This window comes from Lipotes vexillifer, unplaced genomic scaffold, assembly GCF_000442215.2.
Source record: "Lipotes vexillifer unplaced genomic scaffold, Lipotes_vexillifer_v1.1 scaffold194, whole genome shotgun sequence".
NCBI lineage: Eukaryota > Metazoa > Chordata > Mammalia > Artiodactyla > Lipotidae > Lipotes > Lipotes vexillifer.
Genome location: NW_006771758.1, coordinates 1,682,010 through 1,701,468, shown reverse-complemented (window position 1 = coordinate 1,701,468; position 19,459 = coordinate 1,682,010). Strand labels below are relative to the sequence as shown.

General features: G+C 43.9%; 1 protein-coding gene across 1 annotated transcript in view; it reads right to left on the bottom strand.

The window, feature by feature from the left end:
- The window catches only part of ADAM19 (ADAM metallopeptidase domain 19), an 85,623-nt gene that overhangs the window by 49,621 nt on the left and 16,543 nt on the right, over positions 1-19,459 (bottom strand). Inside the window, 1 exon segment of the mRNA XM_007447122.1 lies at positions 1,704-1,782. Coding sequence (XP_007447184.1) covers positions 1,704-1,782 — 79 coding nt within the window.

Here is a 19,459-nt window from a genome sequence, read left to right as displayed (position 1 = left end):
CCCCCCCCCCCCCCCCGCCCCCAGGAAGGTCTTGGTGAAGAGGGCAGCCCTGATCTTCACACCCAACAGTGCAACACAGCCCCTCAGCTGCCGAGTTACTACAGACCTCTTAGACCCATCGAAACCTAACTGTCCTGTGTCCCTCTCCTCATTCGAGGGTGATCTGATAAACTCATCTGTGCTGCTAACGACTGTTAGTGGCTGTCATCGTCTTCTAGGCTTCTGCACTCCGGCAGGGCTACTGTAGAGACTGGATCACGTGGGAATCTCAGGGTCATGGGAAACTGTGGGAGGAGCCCATCGTGCTGCCTACACACCACACCCCGCAGATGCGCACACCACGAAAGCCCATGACATCTGGCCCCAAAGGCAAGACCTTCCGCTGGAGTCTGTCTTCCCTCCTCCTCCACCCCTGCTCTTTGGCCCAGGGTCTCAGAAGGGGCCACTCAAGTCCAGAATGTCTCAGCTTGGGCACTATTGACATTTGAGGCCAGATAATTCTCTGCCGTGGACGACTGGCCTGTGCATTGTAGGGTAATTAGCAGCATCCCTACCCACCAGATGCCAGTAGCATCCACTTCCCAGTCATGATAACCCAAACTGTGCCTACTACAAATTGCCAAGGGTCCCCTCCCTTCTTGGCTAAAACAGTCAAAGAGACAAATAGAATATTTTAGGGTAATTGTACCTGATTAAAATTGGTATAAATCATCATGAAGCATATTTCCTTTGCTTTATGTTCATTACCAACATATTTAACAAAAATTTAAGGAAAAGAAATGATTTAAACCAAAATCACTCCTAGTTGAGAGCCACCACTCTAATCCTACAAATTCTAAAAGGTCCCCTGTAGGAAAAGCTAGCAAGCCATGAAATGTGTATGATTCGTGACCTTAAATGTCCACCAGTGACCAAATGGTGTGGTGGAGCAAACTAAAAGACTAAAACTGAAACACCATTTTTTAAATGACGAATCTCCGTGCAAACAGCCAAACTCAATTTTGAGGGGAAAAATACTCAATATGAAGATAGCAGCAAAATAAAATCTTCACATCCTATAACCACATTAAAAAGGCAGAGTACAGGGCTTCCCTGGTGGCGCAGTGGTTGAGAGTCCGCCTGCCGATGCAGGGGACACGGGTTCGTGCCCCGGTCTGGGAAGATCCCACATGCCGCGGAGCGGCTGGGCCCGTGAGCCGTGGCCGCTGAGACTGCGCGTCCGGAGCCTGTGCTCTGCAACGGGAGAGGCCACAACAGTGAGAGGCCCGCGTACCGCAAAACAAAAAACAAAAAACAAAAGGCAGAGTACAAAACTTTACATGTCCAAATGAAAAAAAAAACAAACACCTGACTGGGTGAGATGACAGGATTACCAGTAAATCATTTCTCTTACTTAAACTTTTGTTAGTATGTGGGTAATTAACATAAAGCAAAGAAAGTGTATGCTTCACAGTGATTTATATCAACTTTAATCAGATGCAACTTGCTTAAAATATTGTTTGTTTCACCATTTTGGCCAGCAAAGGGGAGGGTACGCTTACGAAACAACAAGTTCGTATTTCGTGTCTCCTGCTCACTCCCTGGGTCTCAGTCAGGGAAACAGTTCCTTCAGGGGAGGGACTGTCTCCACTGAGCATCTCCTCACTTCCTGGAGGTGGGTCTGGGATAGGGCAGCTGCTTGACAGATATTGACCTGAACTTACCTCGGATTTCAGGGTGGTGGATCGAGGGTTGCCACTTGGAGTATATTGGGTTTCTGTGTAGGCTGGAGCAAAAAGGTGCCTGAAAAGAATAAAAACAGGCATTTGTCTCCTTAGATGATGGACTTCACCATCCTGGGAAGCAGCCAGTGATTCTAACTAAACTTGGTAGAGCCACCCCAAGCGTCTCCACACAGAAGGAACTAGGCAGTCCTATGGAACGGCTCAAGAAATAAAAAGAAAAACAGAGTGAAGTTTGTTATGAGCTTTGTGTTCATCGGGATCACCGCTTAAGTCAGCCACAACCAGATAGAGTTGACCACAAAAGCAGTGATCTCAGATCTTAACTTGTTCTGGGTCCTGGGAAAATACACGTGCAAACACATTCACAAAATTTCCCAGGGTCTATGGACCCTATTGTGTACCTTGACTGATTATTTCTCCAGCGTATCCACCAATTTTTCTTTAAGGGAATCCCTCTTCCCTGTTGCATGCTTTGGTAAGACTGTCAATCAAGGTATCCTACCTGGCCTTGGCCAAGGGTGGCCCTCGGCGCGAGCCAAGCCAATGGAGCAATGCTGCAAAAACTTAACAAATGGGAGCTATTCATCTGCTCCTGTGTTCCTGCTGCTTGGTTCCAGGAGTTTCCTTTGCCCATCTTTTCTGAGACGTAGCGGGTCAGATCTCCTGAGACCTGGTAGTTTTATGTGTTACCCTTCCAATATTGTTTTTTCTTTCCTAAAATTGGACATTGGTTTCTCTCTTGCCACAAACCTCTTGCAGCTGGGGTTAAGAATCCCTCACCAGGGCTTCCCTGGTGGCGCAGTGTTGAGAGTCAACCTGCCGATGCAGGGGACACGGGTTCTTGCCCGGTCTGGGAAGATCCCACGTGCCGCGGAGCGGCTGGGCCCGTGAGCCGTGGCCGCTGAGCCTGCGCGTCCGGAGCCTGTGCTCCGCAACGGGAGAGGCCACGACAGTGAGAGGCCCGCGTACCGCAAAAAAAGAAAAAAAAAGAAAAGAAAAGAAAAGAAAAAAAAGTAATAATACCTCACCAAAGGCAAGGTGACCTCAAATAAGGCTTTTAGAATTTCCCTGAAAGTTAAAAGACAAAAGAGCCAAATGGATGCTTCAACTAGCTCAGCCACATTAAAAGCAGAACGAATCTAAAGAAAATCGAGGTCAGGGGGCAAAGTTTGTAATGGAAGGCACCATTAAAAATTGGAGTCTAACAAAAAAGAATTAAGTGGATTTATACCTACTAATGTGGAAAGATGTCTAAAATGGAGTTAGATAAAGACAATAAATTTCAGGAAAGTATGTACTTTTTAAATCCCTTTTAATGAAAAAGTAACAGCAGTACACACTAGTGCATGCATCAGCAACAGCTGGAGGAGGGCACGCCCATCGTTAATGGTGGTTATCTCAGGGAATTACGGAAGAGGTTCACAATGTAAGTTGTATAATATTTTTGAAAAACTGGTTGATCTTAAAGAATAATTATCATGTATTTATTCTGAAAACGGAAAATCTAACTTGAAACTGCTTTTTAAATAAGAAGATACAAGCTGAGGCCAGCATAGAAAGCCAAAGGGACCTGCAGGGACCACCCTGGTTTTGTAAGAGGTGACATTTCCCACAAGAGAGGGTCATTGAAGAGGATCTCCAGAGTCTCTCGGAGTCACTTCCAGCTCTAAGTTCCGGGACCCTAGACTCTCAGAAACCCCTCCACCCAGAGAGTGCAGTCAGAAGGCAAATGCCACAAGGGTTGTCTCTTGCACTATGTCAAGCCCTTCAACGTGCTGGCTTGGACGAGAAGAAAAGAAACCCAACAGGGAGATGTAAAAACAAAGCAAAACAGAAAACCCAGCTTGTGTAGAGAAACTCCAATTCGCATGGAAAGTTTGGGTCAGTAGCTAACTTGCCAGATTCTGTCTCCCTTTCTCTTTCTCCTTAGCATCTAACCAGTCAAGGATCGAAGGGAAGAGTCACCCATTTGTCTGAGCGAGATAAACTGTAAGCCCCAGGAGGACAGAGGCCAAGCTGTTTTGCTCACCAGTATATACTGGTGTTTAACATGTACTCAGTGAAAGAATGTGTTAACTAATTACTGAATGAATGAATGAGCGAGTCGTTGAGCATACTAGGAGCTTAGAACATGGTCTGGAGTCTAAGAGACTAAGTTTCAGTGCCAGTTCTGACAGTTACTGTCTCTATGGCCATGAGAGAGTTGTTTTAGCTCTCCAAACCTTTGTTTCCTCTTCTGCAAAATCCCTTCTACTTGACAGGGTTGTCATCTGAGTAAAATAACATAATGCATGAAAAGAGCTTGAAAACAGTCCTGGCTCAGAGTGGAGCTCAGTAAAGGTTAGTGATTATCATTATTGCTTTCAACAGGGATTATGATGGGAAGAACCCAGAAAAACTGGTGGAATTTACCTATTTCCTTTCAATTCCCCCCAGCCATTAACTCCCCAGTATATCACTTGAGAGAGGTGAAAAAACAATGAGCTCATTCCTGCAGCCCAATTCCTTGGTCTGCTTTCACAGACTGCATAATGGACGGCGAGTCAGGAGTTCAGAATTTAACAGTCCATCCTGGATGACAGCAGGGAGACGTGAGTCTTCCCACAGTAATGCACTCCTGGAAAATACACCCTCAGCCTTAGGGGGGGGAAATATTCATCCAGCGACACCAAGATGCTCCAAAGAGAGCAATCCAGACTGAACCTCAGAGGAGTCCACATTCTTGTCGCTTCTTGGCCACACATCCTCAGAAGGGTAAGCATCTTTCTGCACCTTCTTACTCTGAGGTTCTGCCACTGTCAGCATAGGACTCTCAGAGCCTCAGTGCTGAGAGGGACCTCAGGCATCATTAAGCCAAACTCACTGGACTGTGGACTTCCTAAGAGCAGGGAGCACGGCTGCCTTGTTCAAGGCTTCTCCCCAGCTCCTAGTACCAGGAAGGTTTATTCTGTGAAAAAGTGGATAAATGAATAAATGAACGAATGAATGAATCTTATACCTTGTGTAGGAATCTGCCAGATGGCCATTCGGCACTGGACATCTCCAGTGACAGGGAGCTCCTGAGACCACCCACTCCATTTCTGACCACATATAATAGTTAGAGAAAGTTCTTACACTGAACCAAAAACTACCTCTCTCTGTAACCGGCACCCACTGGCCTCATTCTTGTCTGCTGAATCTACAAGAAACAGTCTGCTCCCTCTTCCACCTAACTGCCCTTTTCAGGACCAGCAGCATTAGCATCACCTAGGAACTAGTTAAAAATGCAGATTAAAAAAAATATATATATATATATACATGTATATATGTATATATATATATGTATATATATATATATATGTATATATGTATGTATATATATATATATATGCAGATTGCCAGGCCCCACTGCAAACGTCCTTGCACACAGAAACTCTGTGGTTGGAGCCCAACCATCTGCTGTTGCAATAACTCTCTGAGTGATTCTCGGGCAGAACCACCACCCTAGACCACAAGTTCTCAACATACTTTTAAAGCAGGCAAACTTCAGAAATATCCACATGTCTCACTACCCAAGCCTCCATCACCCTTCTACCTCCACCACACCCTGGATCATTCTGAGCTTAAGAAACCCTGAAAAGTTGCAATCAAAATAGTTCACATGCCTTTAAGTGAGAAAGCATTTCACCTTCACAACATGCCTATGAGGACACTGCAACCTCGGAACTGTAACTTGTCCAAGCTGTCCCGGCACAGCGTCAGAGCTGGGTTTCAAAGCCAAGTCTGTTGGGCCAGACCATACTTTTTAAGCAGTTCTCTGCCCTGTCTCTATTAGAAGGTAGAAGCATAAAACTAAAGCACTGCCAGCAGTAGTCCAAAGCACAATGTGACGGTGATGACAGCAGCCTTGAGAACATGTGATGCCACAAAAAGGAGGCTCCTGGGTCTTAGATGTGAATACATGCAGAGGAGAGCCACAGGGGTAAGCAAAGCACAGGGCAAGATAAAGAGGATAGACATGTAAGGACGTCAGGGGTCGTTTTTGGGGGGTTTTTAGTTTTTTTTAATAACAACCCTTTCCCCAAATGCTGTTGTGGATGTTGACCAGGAGGGTCATCCTTCCTTCTAAAAGCAAAAGGAAGGGTCATGTTCCATCACCACTATCTGTGCAATTGTACCGATTCACAAGACACTGCTTTCACACACTCCCCATCGCCCCAAGCCAGGCCCATCTATGCCTCCAGTCCCCGGTGGTGCCTTGGCGCTGCTCTCGGCACCAAAGACACTATCCCCTCAGAGACAGGGCTGCAGGGCCACTGAGCAGCCCAGCTCAGCCCAGCCACCCCTTCTCCAACCACATCTTGTTCTCATCTCCTCTCTGACAAGAGGCTGGCTCAGCAGATCTGCAGGAAGCTGTCTCTCACCACTGGAGTGTGCTAGGATTTTCAGGAAATGAGTTGTGAGTGATGTGCGTCCAGGAAGAGAGAAGGACTGTCCAAGATTTCCCACCCTGCCCCCTCCTTTTTCTGGCTTTGATGGAAAAGCAATTTCTGAAGAAGTGCCTCCCACCCCTGCCCTCAAGGCTCACAAGCCCACGGGCAAGCAGAGATCACACATCATCCCAATGCTAATAGCAGGCAGCACTGCAGTGTTCCCTTTGGGTGAAACTCAGGTTGCCCAGACCCCAAAGTCCTCGAGCAATCTTCTGAATCTTTGTATCTTCTGAATCCCAACCGGGAAAATAAGCTGTCCCCCAAATATTGGACATAAAACATAAGGTGACTCTCCAGGGAGGGACAACAGAATTGCCCTTGGTGGCCTGGTAAATGTACACGCAGCCACACCCCCTAAAACACACTGCAGCTCCAACAGCCCTGACCCACCTTTCCTAAGGCTCACAGCCTTCGAACCCAGAACCGTCCCTTTAAGGACTATGTACTGTCAGACTAATTTCAAATGCTTCTCTAAGCTTCTCTAAAACCCCCTCTAGGGAGAGAGAAGCAGCAGGACTAAAATTTGCAAAACATCTTCCCGAGTCCAATCCCCCCACCCAGCATGCTGCTTCAGATAAGCAAATCAGCGAAGACAAAGTGATAATTTCCAAACTACCCTGAAAAACAACCCTACCCAGATATGCTCAGCATAAACAAACAGCACTCTGCTCATCCCAGTGGCTACGTTTACTGACACCTCCTTCTCCCAGGTCTTGCTCCATATCTAGCTCTTTCAGGAGTATTGGGGGCACTTATACACTGGTGATGCTTGGGAGGTACAGCCTTGCTGGTCCCTCTTATCTTCTCTGGAGGAGCCTCACCCTCACCCTGTCCATCCATGTGGGTGATAACATAAGGCTCTTTCATTTCTCACTTATACTTACAATGTCGTCATAACGGGACTCAGCCCAGTCACACAACGCCCGGAAATGCTGTTAAAAAATATAAAATCCTAGGCCCCATCCCAGGCCCCATCCCAGGCCCCATCCCAGCCCCACTGAGAATTACATTCTCTAGAGAAGGACTCAGAAATCTATATTTTTAATAGTTTTTCCAGGTGATACTTTTTCAGTCTCTGGGAATTCTCCATTGTATCAATTTTAACATTTTTAATTCTTTTTCTTATTTCTAGCCTCCTAAGCACCCTCTCAAAATCTAAAGATGATATCAGCACAGCCTAGAGGGAAAGTCCCAGGCTCAGAAAGGTTTGGTTTGAGCACCAGCTGCATTACTCTCTAGATGACTGTCATTTCAAACCCTGGAAATGAGGCAAAAGATCACCGTAATGCCTTTCAATGTCATACAAGGGCACTGTCAAATCACAAGCTCTCGGATGGGAGGTCTAAGGTTCTTTGGACTCCATGGGGGGAAAATGTAGCTTTGAAAGACTATTTACAATTAATTAGGGCAGCTCTTGTAAAACCCTGTAAAATCAGATGTTAACTTGTAAAAACATAATAAGATACAACAGAGATACAAATGATTTCCATCTAGCAGAAAAGATAACTCTCAAGGTTATGATTTTATTGCCCATAGAATATGAACCAGTTTTGTATGTAATTTAGCAATGTTATCTCAGCATTCCTTCCTCACTATTGAAAATATGTTTCCCTTATCTATCCAATTTTTAAACCATTTTTATCATTTTGTTGGTTGCCCCATTAATTAAACAAAACTCTGACAAACGCTCACTATCTGTATTTGTATGAGAACTGTTTTCAGTTGTTTTTTTCCTAGACTGAAAATGAACAGGGTGATAATTATGATCTCACAGCCCCACTGAGAGGATCAAATGAGAAAACACATTCAAATACTAGCTAGGACGTTTATGAGTTCTGTGAACTTGGGCAAATCGGCTAGCCTCTCTGTGCCTCAGTTTTCTCATCTATAAAATGGGGGAAATAATAGAATCTACTTCATAGGGTTGCTATACAGTGTTAGGAGAGTGTCTAACTATGAATATTTGCTAAATAAAATGAACAAATGTGAAAGAAATCTTTGCAAAGTATAAAGTATTTCTTTCTACAAATATCATTGTTAACATTTTCTCCGGGACTATCTATGTGCACATGTGGTAAAACTCAGTAATTGTTAACCAAGATAATGGGCTTCTGAGAGTTCATAATACTAGTCTCTCTCCTTTTGGGTATATTCAGAAATTTTAATATTCACATTTTTTAACTAGCAAGGTGATACTATACACATCACAAGCTACTCAGCCTCAGTTTCCCTTTCTATCAATTGGAAATGGTGATGCCCAGGACAGGCAGACATTGGGAAGAGCTTTTGAAAAGCAGAGAATGATATTCTAATGTAATGGCTAGTGCTTGCCCATATTTGGGACAAAATAACAAATTCAATAAGTAGTGTTTTTTTGTCTTTTGTTTTCAAAGAGCAAGAAAGAAAAGGGGAGAAGAGACAGCTCAAGCTGTCTCAGAACCAAGATTTCCAAAGCAGTGCTCACTCCACCTCTGACTCCAAAGGAATGGAAACAAACCAACATGCCAAAGGCATGGCCCTAAAGCCAAATAAGGGGCCCACAGGCAGAGGCATTCCTTTTTGAGGGAACAGAAAGTTTAAGGAAGGGGGAACTTTAAAGGTTGCTCCTGATGTAAAGAGTAGGAGATCTCCTACTCCAAGGACTCACTTGAGCAAGCATCATCGCTGCTAGAGGCCCAGCTCCAGAAGCAATGCCGCAAAGCAAGATGGTGCCACCCACAAGCCTGGCATAAAGCCGAAGCATGTTGTCTTTAATCTTCTATTAAGGAAGTGTCCAAACAATGCATTAAATCAACACTCCTTTTCACCAAACGCATCCCATTACATCTTCTCCCAGTCCCCACAAGACCTGGCACCCTTCCCACCAGGTCCTGGTCCTGTGTTTTGCTTTTGTGTTGTCAACCAAAGGATGTTTGGATGAGCACTGTTTACTCCTTTGGCCAACAGGGTCTTTATTTAATCCTCTTCAGGCCTCGCTCTTGGCTGCCTCCACGAAGATGGAGTAACCTCTCTGTGCAAATAGGGCTGACCTCTTGGGATCAGGATGCTTAACTGTCAGGGACCCGAGAGGCCCTCAAAATGGCTCACCCAAGAAGAGGTGACGGGTTTGTTTTGCAGTGTCCTGTAAAGTACCCATTATAGGCACTTATTGGAATTGGATAAGAACAGTTCAGGGAAATGGGGTACTATGTTTACTACTTCTGAGAAAAATAAAAAAGTGGAAACCAGTTACCACGAGCAACCAAACCAGTTTCCTCCGACAGCAACAAGTTTCTGGTAAATCACCACAGTTATCAGATTAACCTGAAGGGAAGGGCCAACACAAGAGGCAATGGTTCAGTTGTACAGATAAACTTTGGGGATAAGACACAGGAAAAGTGAAGAAAAGAAATCTCTAAGATCACAGGACTTATGAAAATATGCTTAGAAAAAGGGGAGTAGGTGGGCTATCCCATGAATAAAAGCAAACAAAGAAAAAGCAAAGACCACAAACCAACCTGCCCTAAATGTGGGTTCTTGGTCCCTTTTAGGCTCTGATGAAATATCCCAGTAACTCTGATAAACCTTGACCAATGTTTCTTAGCATCCTAAAGCACAAATCACAGTGAATGCACAAGTCGAGAAGGTTAGAACTTGGAAAGTCCTCTTAGAACATAGTGGACATATGTTGTCCTGCACTGCCCAGCAGCCCTGCCACTTTCTTGGGAAAACAGTGCCAAATTTACATTTAGAGAAACGTTCCCCTTTTGCTGCATGCTGACTGGGGCCACCTGGAGTCAGTCATAACAAGTCAGGACAATCGGGTCTCATTTCACTGAGTTTCTAGATGAGTGACACCGTTAAAAATGGCTGGAGCTGAGACACACCATTGCTGGTGCCTGAAGATGATGCTGAAATCTCAGCCTCTGCTCACTGATGCTGAATCGAACTTCAGAGACAGAGTTTCGGGTGAAGCAGAAAGAACAGTGTTATTGCTGTGCCAGGCAAAGGGGACCACAGCAGGCTCCTATACTTGAAAACCATGTATCCCAATCCGGATGGATTTTTTTTTGGCTGCTTTGGGTCTTCGTTTCTGCGCACGGGCTTTCTCTAGTTGCAGCTAGCGGGGGGCTACTCTTCCTTGTGGTGCACAGGCTTCTCATTGTGGTGGCTTCTCTTGTTGTGGAGCACGGGCTCTAGGCACGTGGGCTCAGTAGTTGTGGCTCGCGGGCGCTAGAGCGCAGGCTCAGTAGTTGTGGCACATGGGCTTAGTTGCTCCGTGGCATGTGGGATCTTCCCGGACCAGGGCTCGAACCCATGTCCTCTGCATTGGCAGGCAGATTGTTGACCACTGCGCCACCAGAGAAGTCCCCAACCTGGATCTGACGAGGGGTTTTGTAACAGTGGTTCAAGGGTGGGGTCGCTGACAAGATCAGGGTGTACACACAGGCCTGCACTCCCTTAATCCCAGGTCTCAGGTCTCCTAATCTTGATGAGCTTCTCGGGTCCCTTTACTCTTGCCTCAGGCAGTTTCTGGGCTGCTCCTCCCTTGATTAGCAGCTGTTCGAATCTGCCTTTTGGAACTCAGGGAAGGTCATGGAGGCTGGAGTCTTACCTACAAGAAATGGGGAACAAAAAGGCCTCTGTGCCCGGGAGCCCCACAGGGTCCTGCTTGGTTTCAAAGAGACTCTCTATGAATTCCTAGACCCTGTCCTTTTCGAGCCCTAGTTCTTCAGCTTTTCCCTCACTCTATGCGTTGCCTCATACGCTTCCCATAAAGTTTTTTTGGAGGGGAGGGGGATTGGTGAATAAATGGCAGAGTCTACTGCAACAAAAAATCTTTACATGTCACCCTCTCTGTTCAGTGCTTACCCCCATTCCATTCTCATGGATGAAAAATTTGAAAAAGTGCAAAAGCAACTTACCAACATCGCAGAATTATATTTTGCTTCTAAACTCGTCAGTCTAAATGAACTAAAGCTACCTAAACATCAGCTTCAGCAGTAGATAACCCAAGAGTTAGGCCATCCAGACACTCCCAAAAGGCAGAGAGCAAGGATGCTCATGCAAACTCATCAATGAACGCTTTTTAAGCAGCAGAATATGGTACAAACTGCGGGGGCACGAGGCCTCAGGAAGGCCAAGTTCCTCCTGGCTTGAATTCATCACGTATTTGCTCTGGATTCTTGGCCAAGCTGCAGTGCCTCTTCGAAACACCCATTCCACAAATATTTATTGAGGCCAATCATGTGCCAGGCACTGTGCTGGGGGACATGAAGGAGGCAGGCACAGCTTTCCTGCACTGCACATGGCATCTGGCTCATGAAGATTAGAGGAGGCTGAAGGGTGGCAGCTTATGCCACCCCAGACATGCCACTTTAGCATAAGGGTCATTTTGAGCTGAAGGCAACTGAGAAGAAGCAGATACAAGAAAAGCTCCTATTTGCCTAAAAGCGGGTCATCAATTCTCAAAGGTGTCCCTCCTCCTCTCTCCACCAGAAAGGACAAAAGTTAATCACCAGAGACAACTTTAGACTCCGTCAGCCTGGAGACGGCACCAGAGGAATCCACACAACAAACTTTGAAAACTAGCCTTTATCTATCATTTCCCAAATATTTACCTTCCCACAGTGTACGGCCTTTAGAAGCCTAAAACCTCTTTCCTTTTTCCCACCATTTCTCTACAAACGTACTGTTCTTTGTTAAAGATGCTACAGAAGCCTCAATTCTGTGTCACTCATTTTTCTCTGGGTATCTCCCATGTATACATGTTAATAAACTTGTTTGTTTCTCTCTTGCTAATCTGTCTTTTGTTACAGGGTACCCAGCCGAGAACTTAGAAAGGAAGACAGAAAATTACTTCCTCCTTTCCAAAGTCATCTGTGAAAGTACTCTGCAAACACTAACAGGCCACACAGAAGGTAGGTATTACTCTTTGGTCCCTAGAAACCAAGTCTCTATATTACAACCTATCTTCCTCCCTTCCTAGAACTGCTGCAAACCACAGCTGCAATCAACTTCCAATTTCCCCTAACAAGCTGCCTACACAGCTTCAGAGGAGGGGTGCCTGTGCATGAGTATGATAGAGAGAGAGAGAGAGAGAGAGAGAGAGAGAGAGAGAGAGAGAGAGAGAGAGAGAGTGTGTGTGCGCGTGTGCGTGTGCGCGTGTGCGCGTGTGCGTGTGTGTGTGTGTGTGTGTATGTTGAGCACAGAGAGAAAGGGCTGCCTAGGGATCAGGAACTCAGTATCCTCAACACCGCTGATCTCCTTTTCCACGGCCACGTTCCTATCACCACATAACTGAAAGGCCAGTTTAACCTTCGCATTCTTACCCAAGCCCCAAAGCCAGCATCGATAAGAGATAGAGTTTCTAGAATACAACGGGTCTGACGTCGTTCCCAACACTTAGGTCTCCTCCTTCTCTAGCACCCCAGTCTTCCTCCAGAGGAATCCCTTTCCATGACTTGTCCTTCCTTTCCTGGGAAGGGGGGCAGGGGGGCGGCCTTGGAAAAAGAAACCAAGCCTGATATAATGCAGTCATTATAGCCCCTTTGGCCCATCTAGACCTCTCTCCAGGGAGACTGATGCAAGAGGAGAAGACATGGGGGCCGCCAGTTTCCTGCAAACCCGTAACCTCGGGGGTAAAAAAAGGAGGAAAAGGGGGCAGTGGGGCACATGGGAGCCATGGAGGGGACTGGAAGGGAGCCATAAGCACAGAAGTTCATAAAGACCCATTTCTCCTTAAACTGGCTCAGGAAAGCCTGGCCCAGCTCCACCCACTCAATGATATCATTGTTTTCAACAAAAGCTGGTTTGAGAACCCGAAGGGAGACCCCCAGCGAGGCCTCACCAGTTCCCGGGGGATCAATCAAGTGCTCAGAATTGTAGACAAGGGGGGAAGTCTATGTAAGGGTGCAAATTACAGAGATAACCAGGGTAAGGACAGACTTCGCTTCTGCCAGGACTTTTAGGGTCACGGAAGGAGTATAGGATGCTACTTGTCACATAGATTTTATCAGTGGATTCCCCACCACCAGAGTTGATGAGATTATTACCTTCAACTAATGAGAAAACTAAATATCTGAGAAGTGGCTTATCCGAGGTCCCACCACAAACTAAGGACAAACACGGGGACTTGTACCACTGTCCTGCTACTTACTCAGGCCAGGAACCTCAGATTGGCCTTTGAATCCATCCCCTTCCTCAGCTCATATCCAACCCATCTCCGAGTCTCCATGATTCCACCCTACAAGTATCTCTGGAATCTGTCCCCTTCTCTCCATATCTGCAATCACTTCCCTATATTAGATCACCATAATTTCCCCCTCAGATTAAAATAAAGCTTTAGAATGGGTCTTAGTACTATCGCCAGTCTTGCCCTTTCCAATCCATCCTCCACACTGTAGTCTAAGTAATTTTTCTCACATGCACTTTGGATGCTGTCACTTATCTGGCTTTTAAAATTTCTTCATCGGCTCCCCATTGTCAAGTTACACACCCAATCCTTTTAAGGAGCCTACAAGGCCCTTCAAGGACTCGCCCCTGCCTACCTGGACAACCTCTTCTCTCACTGTTTCCTTCCTCCCCCTTGCTCTCTGCTCTAACCACAAAGAACATCTTTTCATCATCAACAAAGGCCTTAGAGCCTTTGTTCCTGCTACTTGCCCTGCGTGGAACCCATCCCCCTCGTATAAGCCACAACTCTACCACCACCCTATCTTCCTTTTACTTCACTTCCTCCTAGAAGCCTTCGCAGGCCCTCAATCCAGGGTAGGTTCCCCTTCCCCATGCTCCCACGGTACCTTCCACTTCCCCCAACATAGCCTGTCCCACACTGCTCAGTAATGGTTGGATTCTCTCTCTCCTCCACTAAGCTCTAAGCCCCATGATGGCGAACTGTGTTCGCTTGCCGTTACTCTTCCAGGAATACCCAGGACCTAGCCCAGTGCCAGCCACAAAGCTGGCACGCACAGTATTTGTTAAATGAAGGAAGAGAAGGTACGAGAAAAAGGAAGTTAAGAATTCCCAATGAGTAACCCAGAGCTCAAGCCCTGGAGACTCAATACACTGGAGACTCTTGTCAGAAAAACCACAGATTCTCTGACCCAATGCCTACTCCCAGTTGAGTTTGAGCAAGTCCTGCACTTGCTCCAGGGTGCCCAAAAGCCTATTCATTTAGCATCCAAGGTATCAGCCAAAGGTCTGTGTAGGTCACTGAGTTCTAAATAGAGAAAGAGTAAAGGTTACATTCTTAAAATCAGAGTATCTCCTGGGCAAAATGTAAACGTGGCTTCATTCTCAGGACAGAACCCAGTCCAGAGGCCTCAGAACTGGCCTCCTCCTATAGACTTTTCCCCGGGGATAATCATGCTCCATGTCCTAAGCACAAAGGTTGGAGAGTAGAAATCCAGCTTCCAGGGAGTGTGGATGAAGAGCCTAGGCACATCCTTGAAGATGAAAACAGAGGTCTGGAAGGTGGGACTTTCAGCACATCTCCCAAATCCTAATGTAGATCCACCCCACCCACCAGACCCTGCTTCTCAGGAGACTCCCCCAACTCCCCGAGTTATGAAGAAGCCATCTTTGCCTTGGGCTCAGCCCCTTGCAGTCCATGGCTCCGTCCGCCAGGTACACCTCCACCCACTGGGCTCAGCCCAAATTTCCCTTTGACGGCGAGGGGTTGGGGAAGAACTTCTCATCCAAGGTGCAGAAAACACAGCTCAGCTTAAATTGCACCTCAAGCCTCTTTCCTAAAAATACCCCATCTAGCTCTCTGACAATATGGTTTTACCAGAGGCAAGAGAAAGCCCAACTCAAAGTCAAAAATAAGAGAACAAAAAAATTTGAACTCTAAGCCACTCAAATCCTCAGGTAGCCCAGCTGTGGAAGGGAGAGAAACCCCTTTCCCACTGCCACATACCACTCTTCTGAATTATAATGATTTGGCTAGCTGGAATACTGAATTCCTAAGAGCTTATTAGCACTCCAGTTTTGGTTCCCCTAGATCCAGACCAAATATTTATATATTAATTTCTCAGTCTGAATTCCTTTCTCATTCTTCCACTCATCTCTCTTCCCTCCCTCATCCAAAGCCTCCCCTCCTTGCTCCCACAAGACAGAGCTCCAAGGTACCCTCCTGAGGGAAGTTTTCTCTAACCCCCAGTGAGAAATTCCCCCTTCCTTATCGCCCCTTCAGCACTTTACTTTTAACGGTATTAAGTAAATTTGTAGCCAACCTCGGATTATGCTGTTTGAGCATTTTCTCTCCCATAGAGAGTAAACGGCCAGAGGGCAAGGATATGGTCTCTGCATCTGCTCCCTACAGCACCAAGCATAGGACTTTACACACAGGTGCTCAATCAATATTTGCTGAAATCAATACTACAAAGCTACAGTAATCAAAATAGCATGGTGTTGGCACAAAACAGACATATGGATCAATGGAACAGAATAGAGAGCCCAGAAATAAACCCACACACCTATGGTTAATTAATCTTCGACAAAGGAGGCAAGAATATACAACGGGAAAAAGAGGGTCTCTTCAGCAAGTGGTGTTGGGAAACTTGGACAGCCACATGTAAACCAATGAAGTTATAACACACCCTCTCACCATACACAAAAATAAACTCAAAATGGCTTAAAGACTTAAACATAAGACCTGACACTATAAACTCCTACAAGAGAACATAGGCAAAACATTCCCTGACATAAATTGTACCAATGTTTTCTTAGGTCAGTCTCCCAAGGCAATAGAAATTAAAAGCAAAAATAAACAAATGGGACCTAATCAAACTTACAAGCTTTTGCACAGCAAAGGAAACCATAAACAAAATGAAAAGACAACCTTCAAAATGGGAGAAAATATTTGCAAATGATGCAACTGACAAGGGCTTAATTTCCAAAATATACTAACAGCTCATACAACGCAACAACAAAAAAAACAAACAACCCTATCCAAAAATGCAGAGAAGACCTAAACAGACATTTCTCCTAAGAAGACACAGATGGCCAACAAGCACATGAAAAGATGCTCAACATCACTAATTATTAGAGAAATGCAAATCAAAACTACAAGGAGGTATCACCTCACACCAGTCAGAATGGCCATCATTAAAAAGTCTACAAATTACAAATGCTGTAGAGAATGTGGAAAAAAGGGAACCCTCCTACACTGTTGGTAGGAATATAAGTTGGTGCAGCCACTGTGAAAAACAGTATGGAGGTTCTTCAGAAAACTAAAAGTAGAATTATCCTATGATCCAGCAATCCCACTCCTGGGCATATATCCAGACAAAACTATAATTCAGAAAGATACATGCATCCCTATGTTCATAGTAGTGCTATTCACAATAGCCAAGACATGGAAACAACCTAAATGTCCACTGATAGATGAATGGATAAAGAAGATGTGGTACACACTGCCATTTTTAAAATAGATGGCCAACAAGGGCCTACTGTAAAAAAAAATTAAAAATTAAAAAAAAATTTAAAAAGAACTACATATGTCAGTAAATGTTAATAACATAAAAAAAGATGTGGCATACACACACACACAAAATGGAATACTACTCAGCCATAAAAAAGAACAAAATAATACCATTTGCAGCAACATGGGTGCAACTAGAGATTATCATACTAAGTGAAGCAAGTCAGAAAGAGAAAGACAAATACCATATCATATCACTTATATGTAGAATATAAAATATGACACAAATGAACCTATCTATGAAACAGAATCACAGACATAGAGAACAGACTGGTGGCTGCCAAGGGGAGGGGGGTTGGGGGAGGGATGGAGTGGGAGGTTGGGGTTAGCAGATGTAAGCTTTTATAGAATGGATAAACAACAAGGTCCTACTGTATAGCACAGAGAACTATATTCAATATCCTATAATAAACCATAATGGGAAGGAATATTAAAAAAAAGAATGCATATATGTATAACTGAATCACTCTGCTGTACAGCAGTAATTAATACAACACTGTAAATCAACTATACTTCAATTTTTTAAAAAATCTGCTGAAATAAAACTTGTAGAGTGCAGTCAAGTTAGCTCTGGTTTATAAGGCAGGAGATCCATCAACTGATGAACAGATAAACACAATGTGGTACATCTATACAATGGAATACTATAAAGCAATAAAAAGTAATGAGGTACAGATGCATGCTACACAACTTGGATAAAACTCAAAAACATTACACAGTGAAAGAAACCAGTCACAAAAAACCAATATTGTATAATCCCATTTATATGAAATACCCAGAATAGTAAATCTATAGTGACAGATAGCAGATTAATGGTTACCTAGAGCTGATGGCATTGGGGGAACGTTGTGGGTAACTGGTCATATTAGTTTGCTAAGGCTGCCTTAACCCACAAACTGAGAGGTTTAAAAAACAGGAATTTATTGTCTCACAGTTCTAAAAGTTAAGCCTAAGATTAAGGTGTTGGCAGGGCCATGCTCCCTTTGAAGGTACTAGGGAAGGATCTGTTCCAGGCCTCTCTCCTAGCTTTTGGCATTTCCTTGGCTTGTGGCCACATAACTCTAATCTTCACAAGGCATTCTCCCTCTGTGCATGTCTGTGTCCAAATTTCCCCTATTTATAAGGACACCAGTCATATTGGATTAGGTGCAATCCTACTCCAGGATTACCTCATCCCAACTAACTACATCCACAATGACTATCTCCAAATAAGGACACTTTGAGGTATCAATACAAGGGGTTAGGACTTTGACATATGAATTTGGGGGGGAACATATTCAACCCATAACACTGCTAATGGCTTCTTTTTGGGGTGATGAAAATGTTCAAAAATTAGAATATGAAGATGGTTACACAACTCTGTAAATATACTAAAAAACATTGAATGGCATACTTATATAAATGGATCAGCTGTATGGTATGTAAGTTACATCTAAATAAAGCTGTTTAAAAAAAAAGCGGGAGAGTTGGCTTTAAAGATTCTGCCCAAGCTCAATAACCAACCCATTGGTGACAGTGTGTGAAACAAATTCTCTCAACACAGGTGGTGGATTTAACTTACAGAGAAGCCAAAGGCAAAGTACCTTTATCTACCTGTTCTGTGTAAATTCCCTGTGACCCAGTGATTCACATCTAGGAGGTGATTCTCTAGAAGTATCTCTCAAAGAACATGAAGGTGTCCACTCCAGTACTATTTGTAAAAATGAAAAAAAAAAAAAAAAAAGGAAAAGAAAAAAATAGTTTGAATGTCCATCAATATGGGATGATTAAATTGTTCATGGCATCTTGATTGTTACTGAATCTGAGTGATGGGTAAAAGGGATTCATTATATCATTCTCTCTACTTCTATGTGCATTTGATAATTTTTCATTATCAAAAATGATAATGAAACTTCTAAAAGTTAACTATGGCATATGCATACAATGTACCATCATATAGCCATATGATCTCAAAAATTTACATGGAAATGTATCCAAAATATACTCCCATACTGTGCTGTATGAACATAAAATGGTACAGCCTTTGGGAAGGAATCTGTGGAATGGGAGGTACGATTTGTCAAAATTTAAAACATTTTAGACATATATGCTATATGACCTTGCAACTCTATTGCTAGGTATTAATCCTACAGAAATACTTGCAAATGTACTCAAAGATTATGTATAAACCTATTACTGCAGCATTATTTGTAATAGCAAGAAATTAGAAAACTGTCTATTAATAGGCAAATTTTTAAATTCTGGTTCATCCATTCAGTGGAATCCCATGTCATCATTAAGAAGAATGAAATAGGTCTATAAATATGCTAATGTGGAAAGATATTGAAGAGAAATAATAAAAAAGCAAACTATAGAATGGTACATAAAGTATGATCTCATTTATTTTAAAACTCTATTACTTATGTAATTTTTTGCTAGAATTTTATTATCAAAGTTTCAAACACTCCAAAAAGTTCTTCTGTAAATTTTTAAAAATAATTGATGATTGCCCATGTTATATTTCCAAATAAAAAAAAATAGGTAATAAAACTTAGGATATGGTATAACCCCATTTGGATAAACTTACATGGAAATTTATACAGGGTTAAAAAAAAATCCGTATGAAACAGTATGTTCAGGGTAAATGTTCACTCACTGGATGCCAGCTATCGTTGTTATCTTAAGGTAAACAGCCTGATGGTCAAGGGTTCCTCAAACTCAAGAATCAACTCTCGACTTCCTCCAAGTACACAGCTTCCCTTCGCTCTGACAAGGGTCCATCTAAGGCCAACAGGGCAGCTGACAGCTTTCCCATTCAT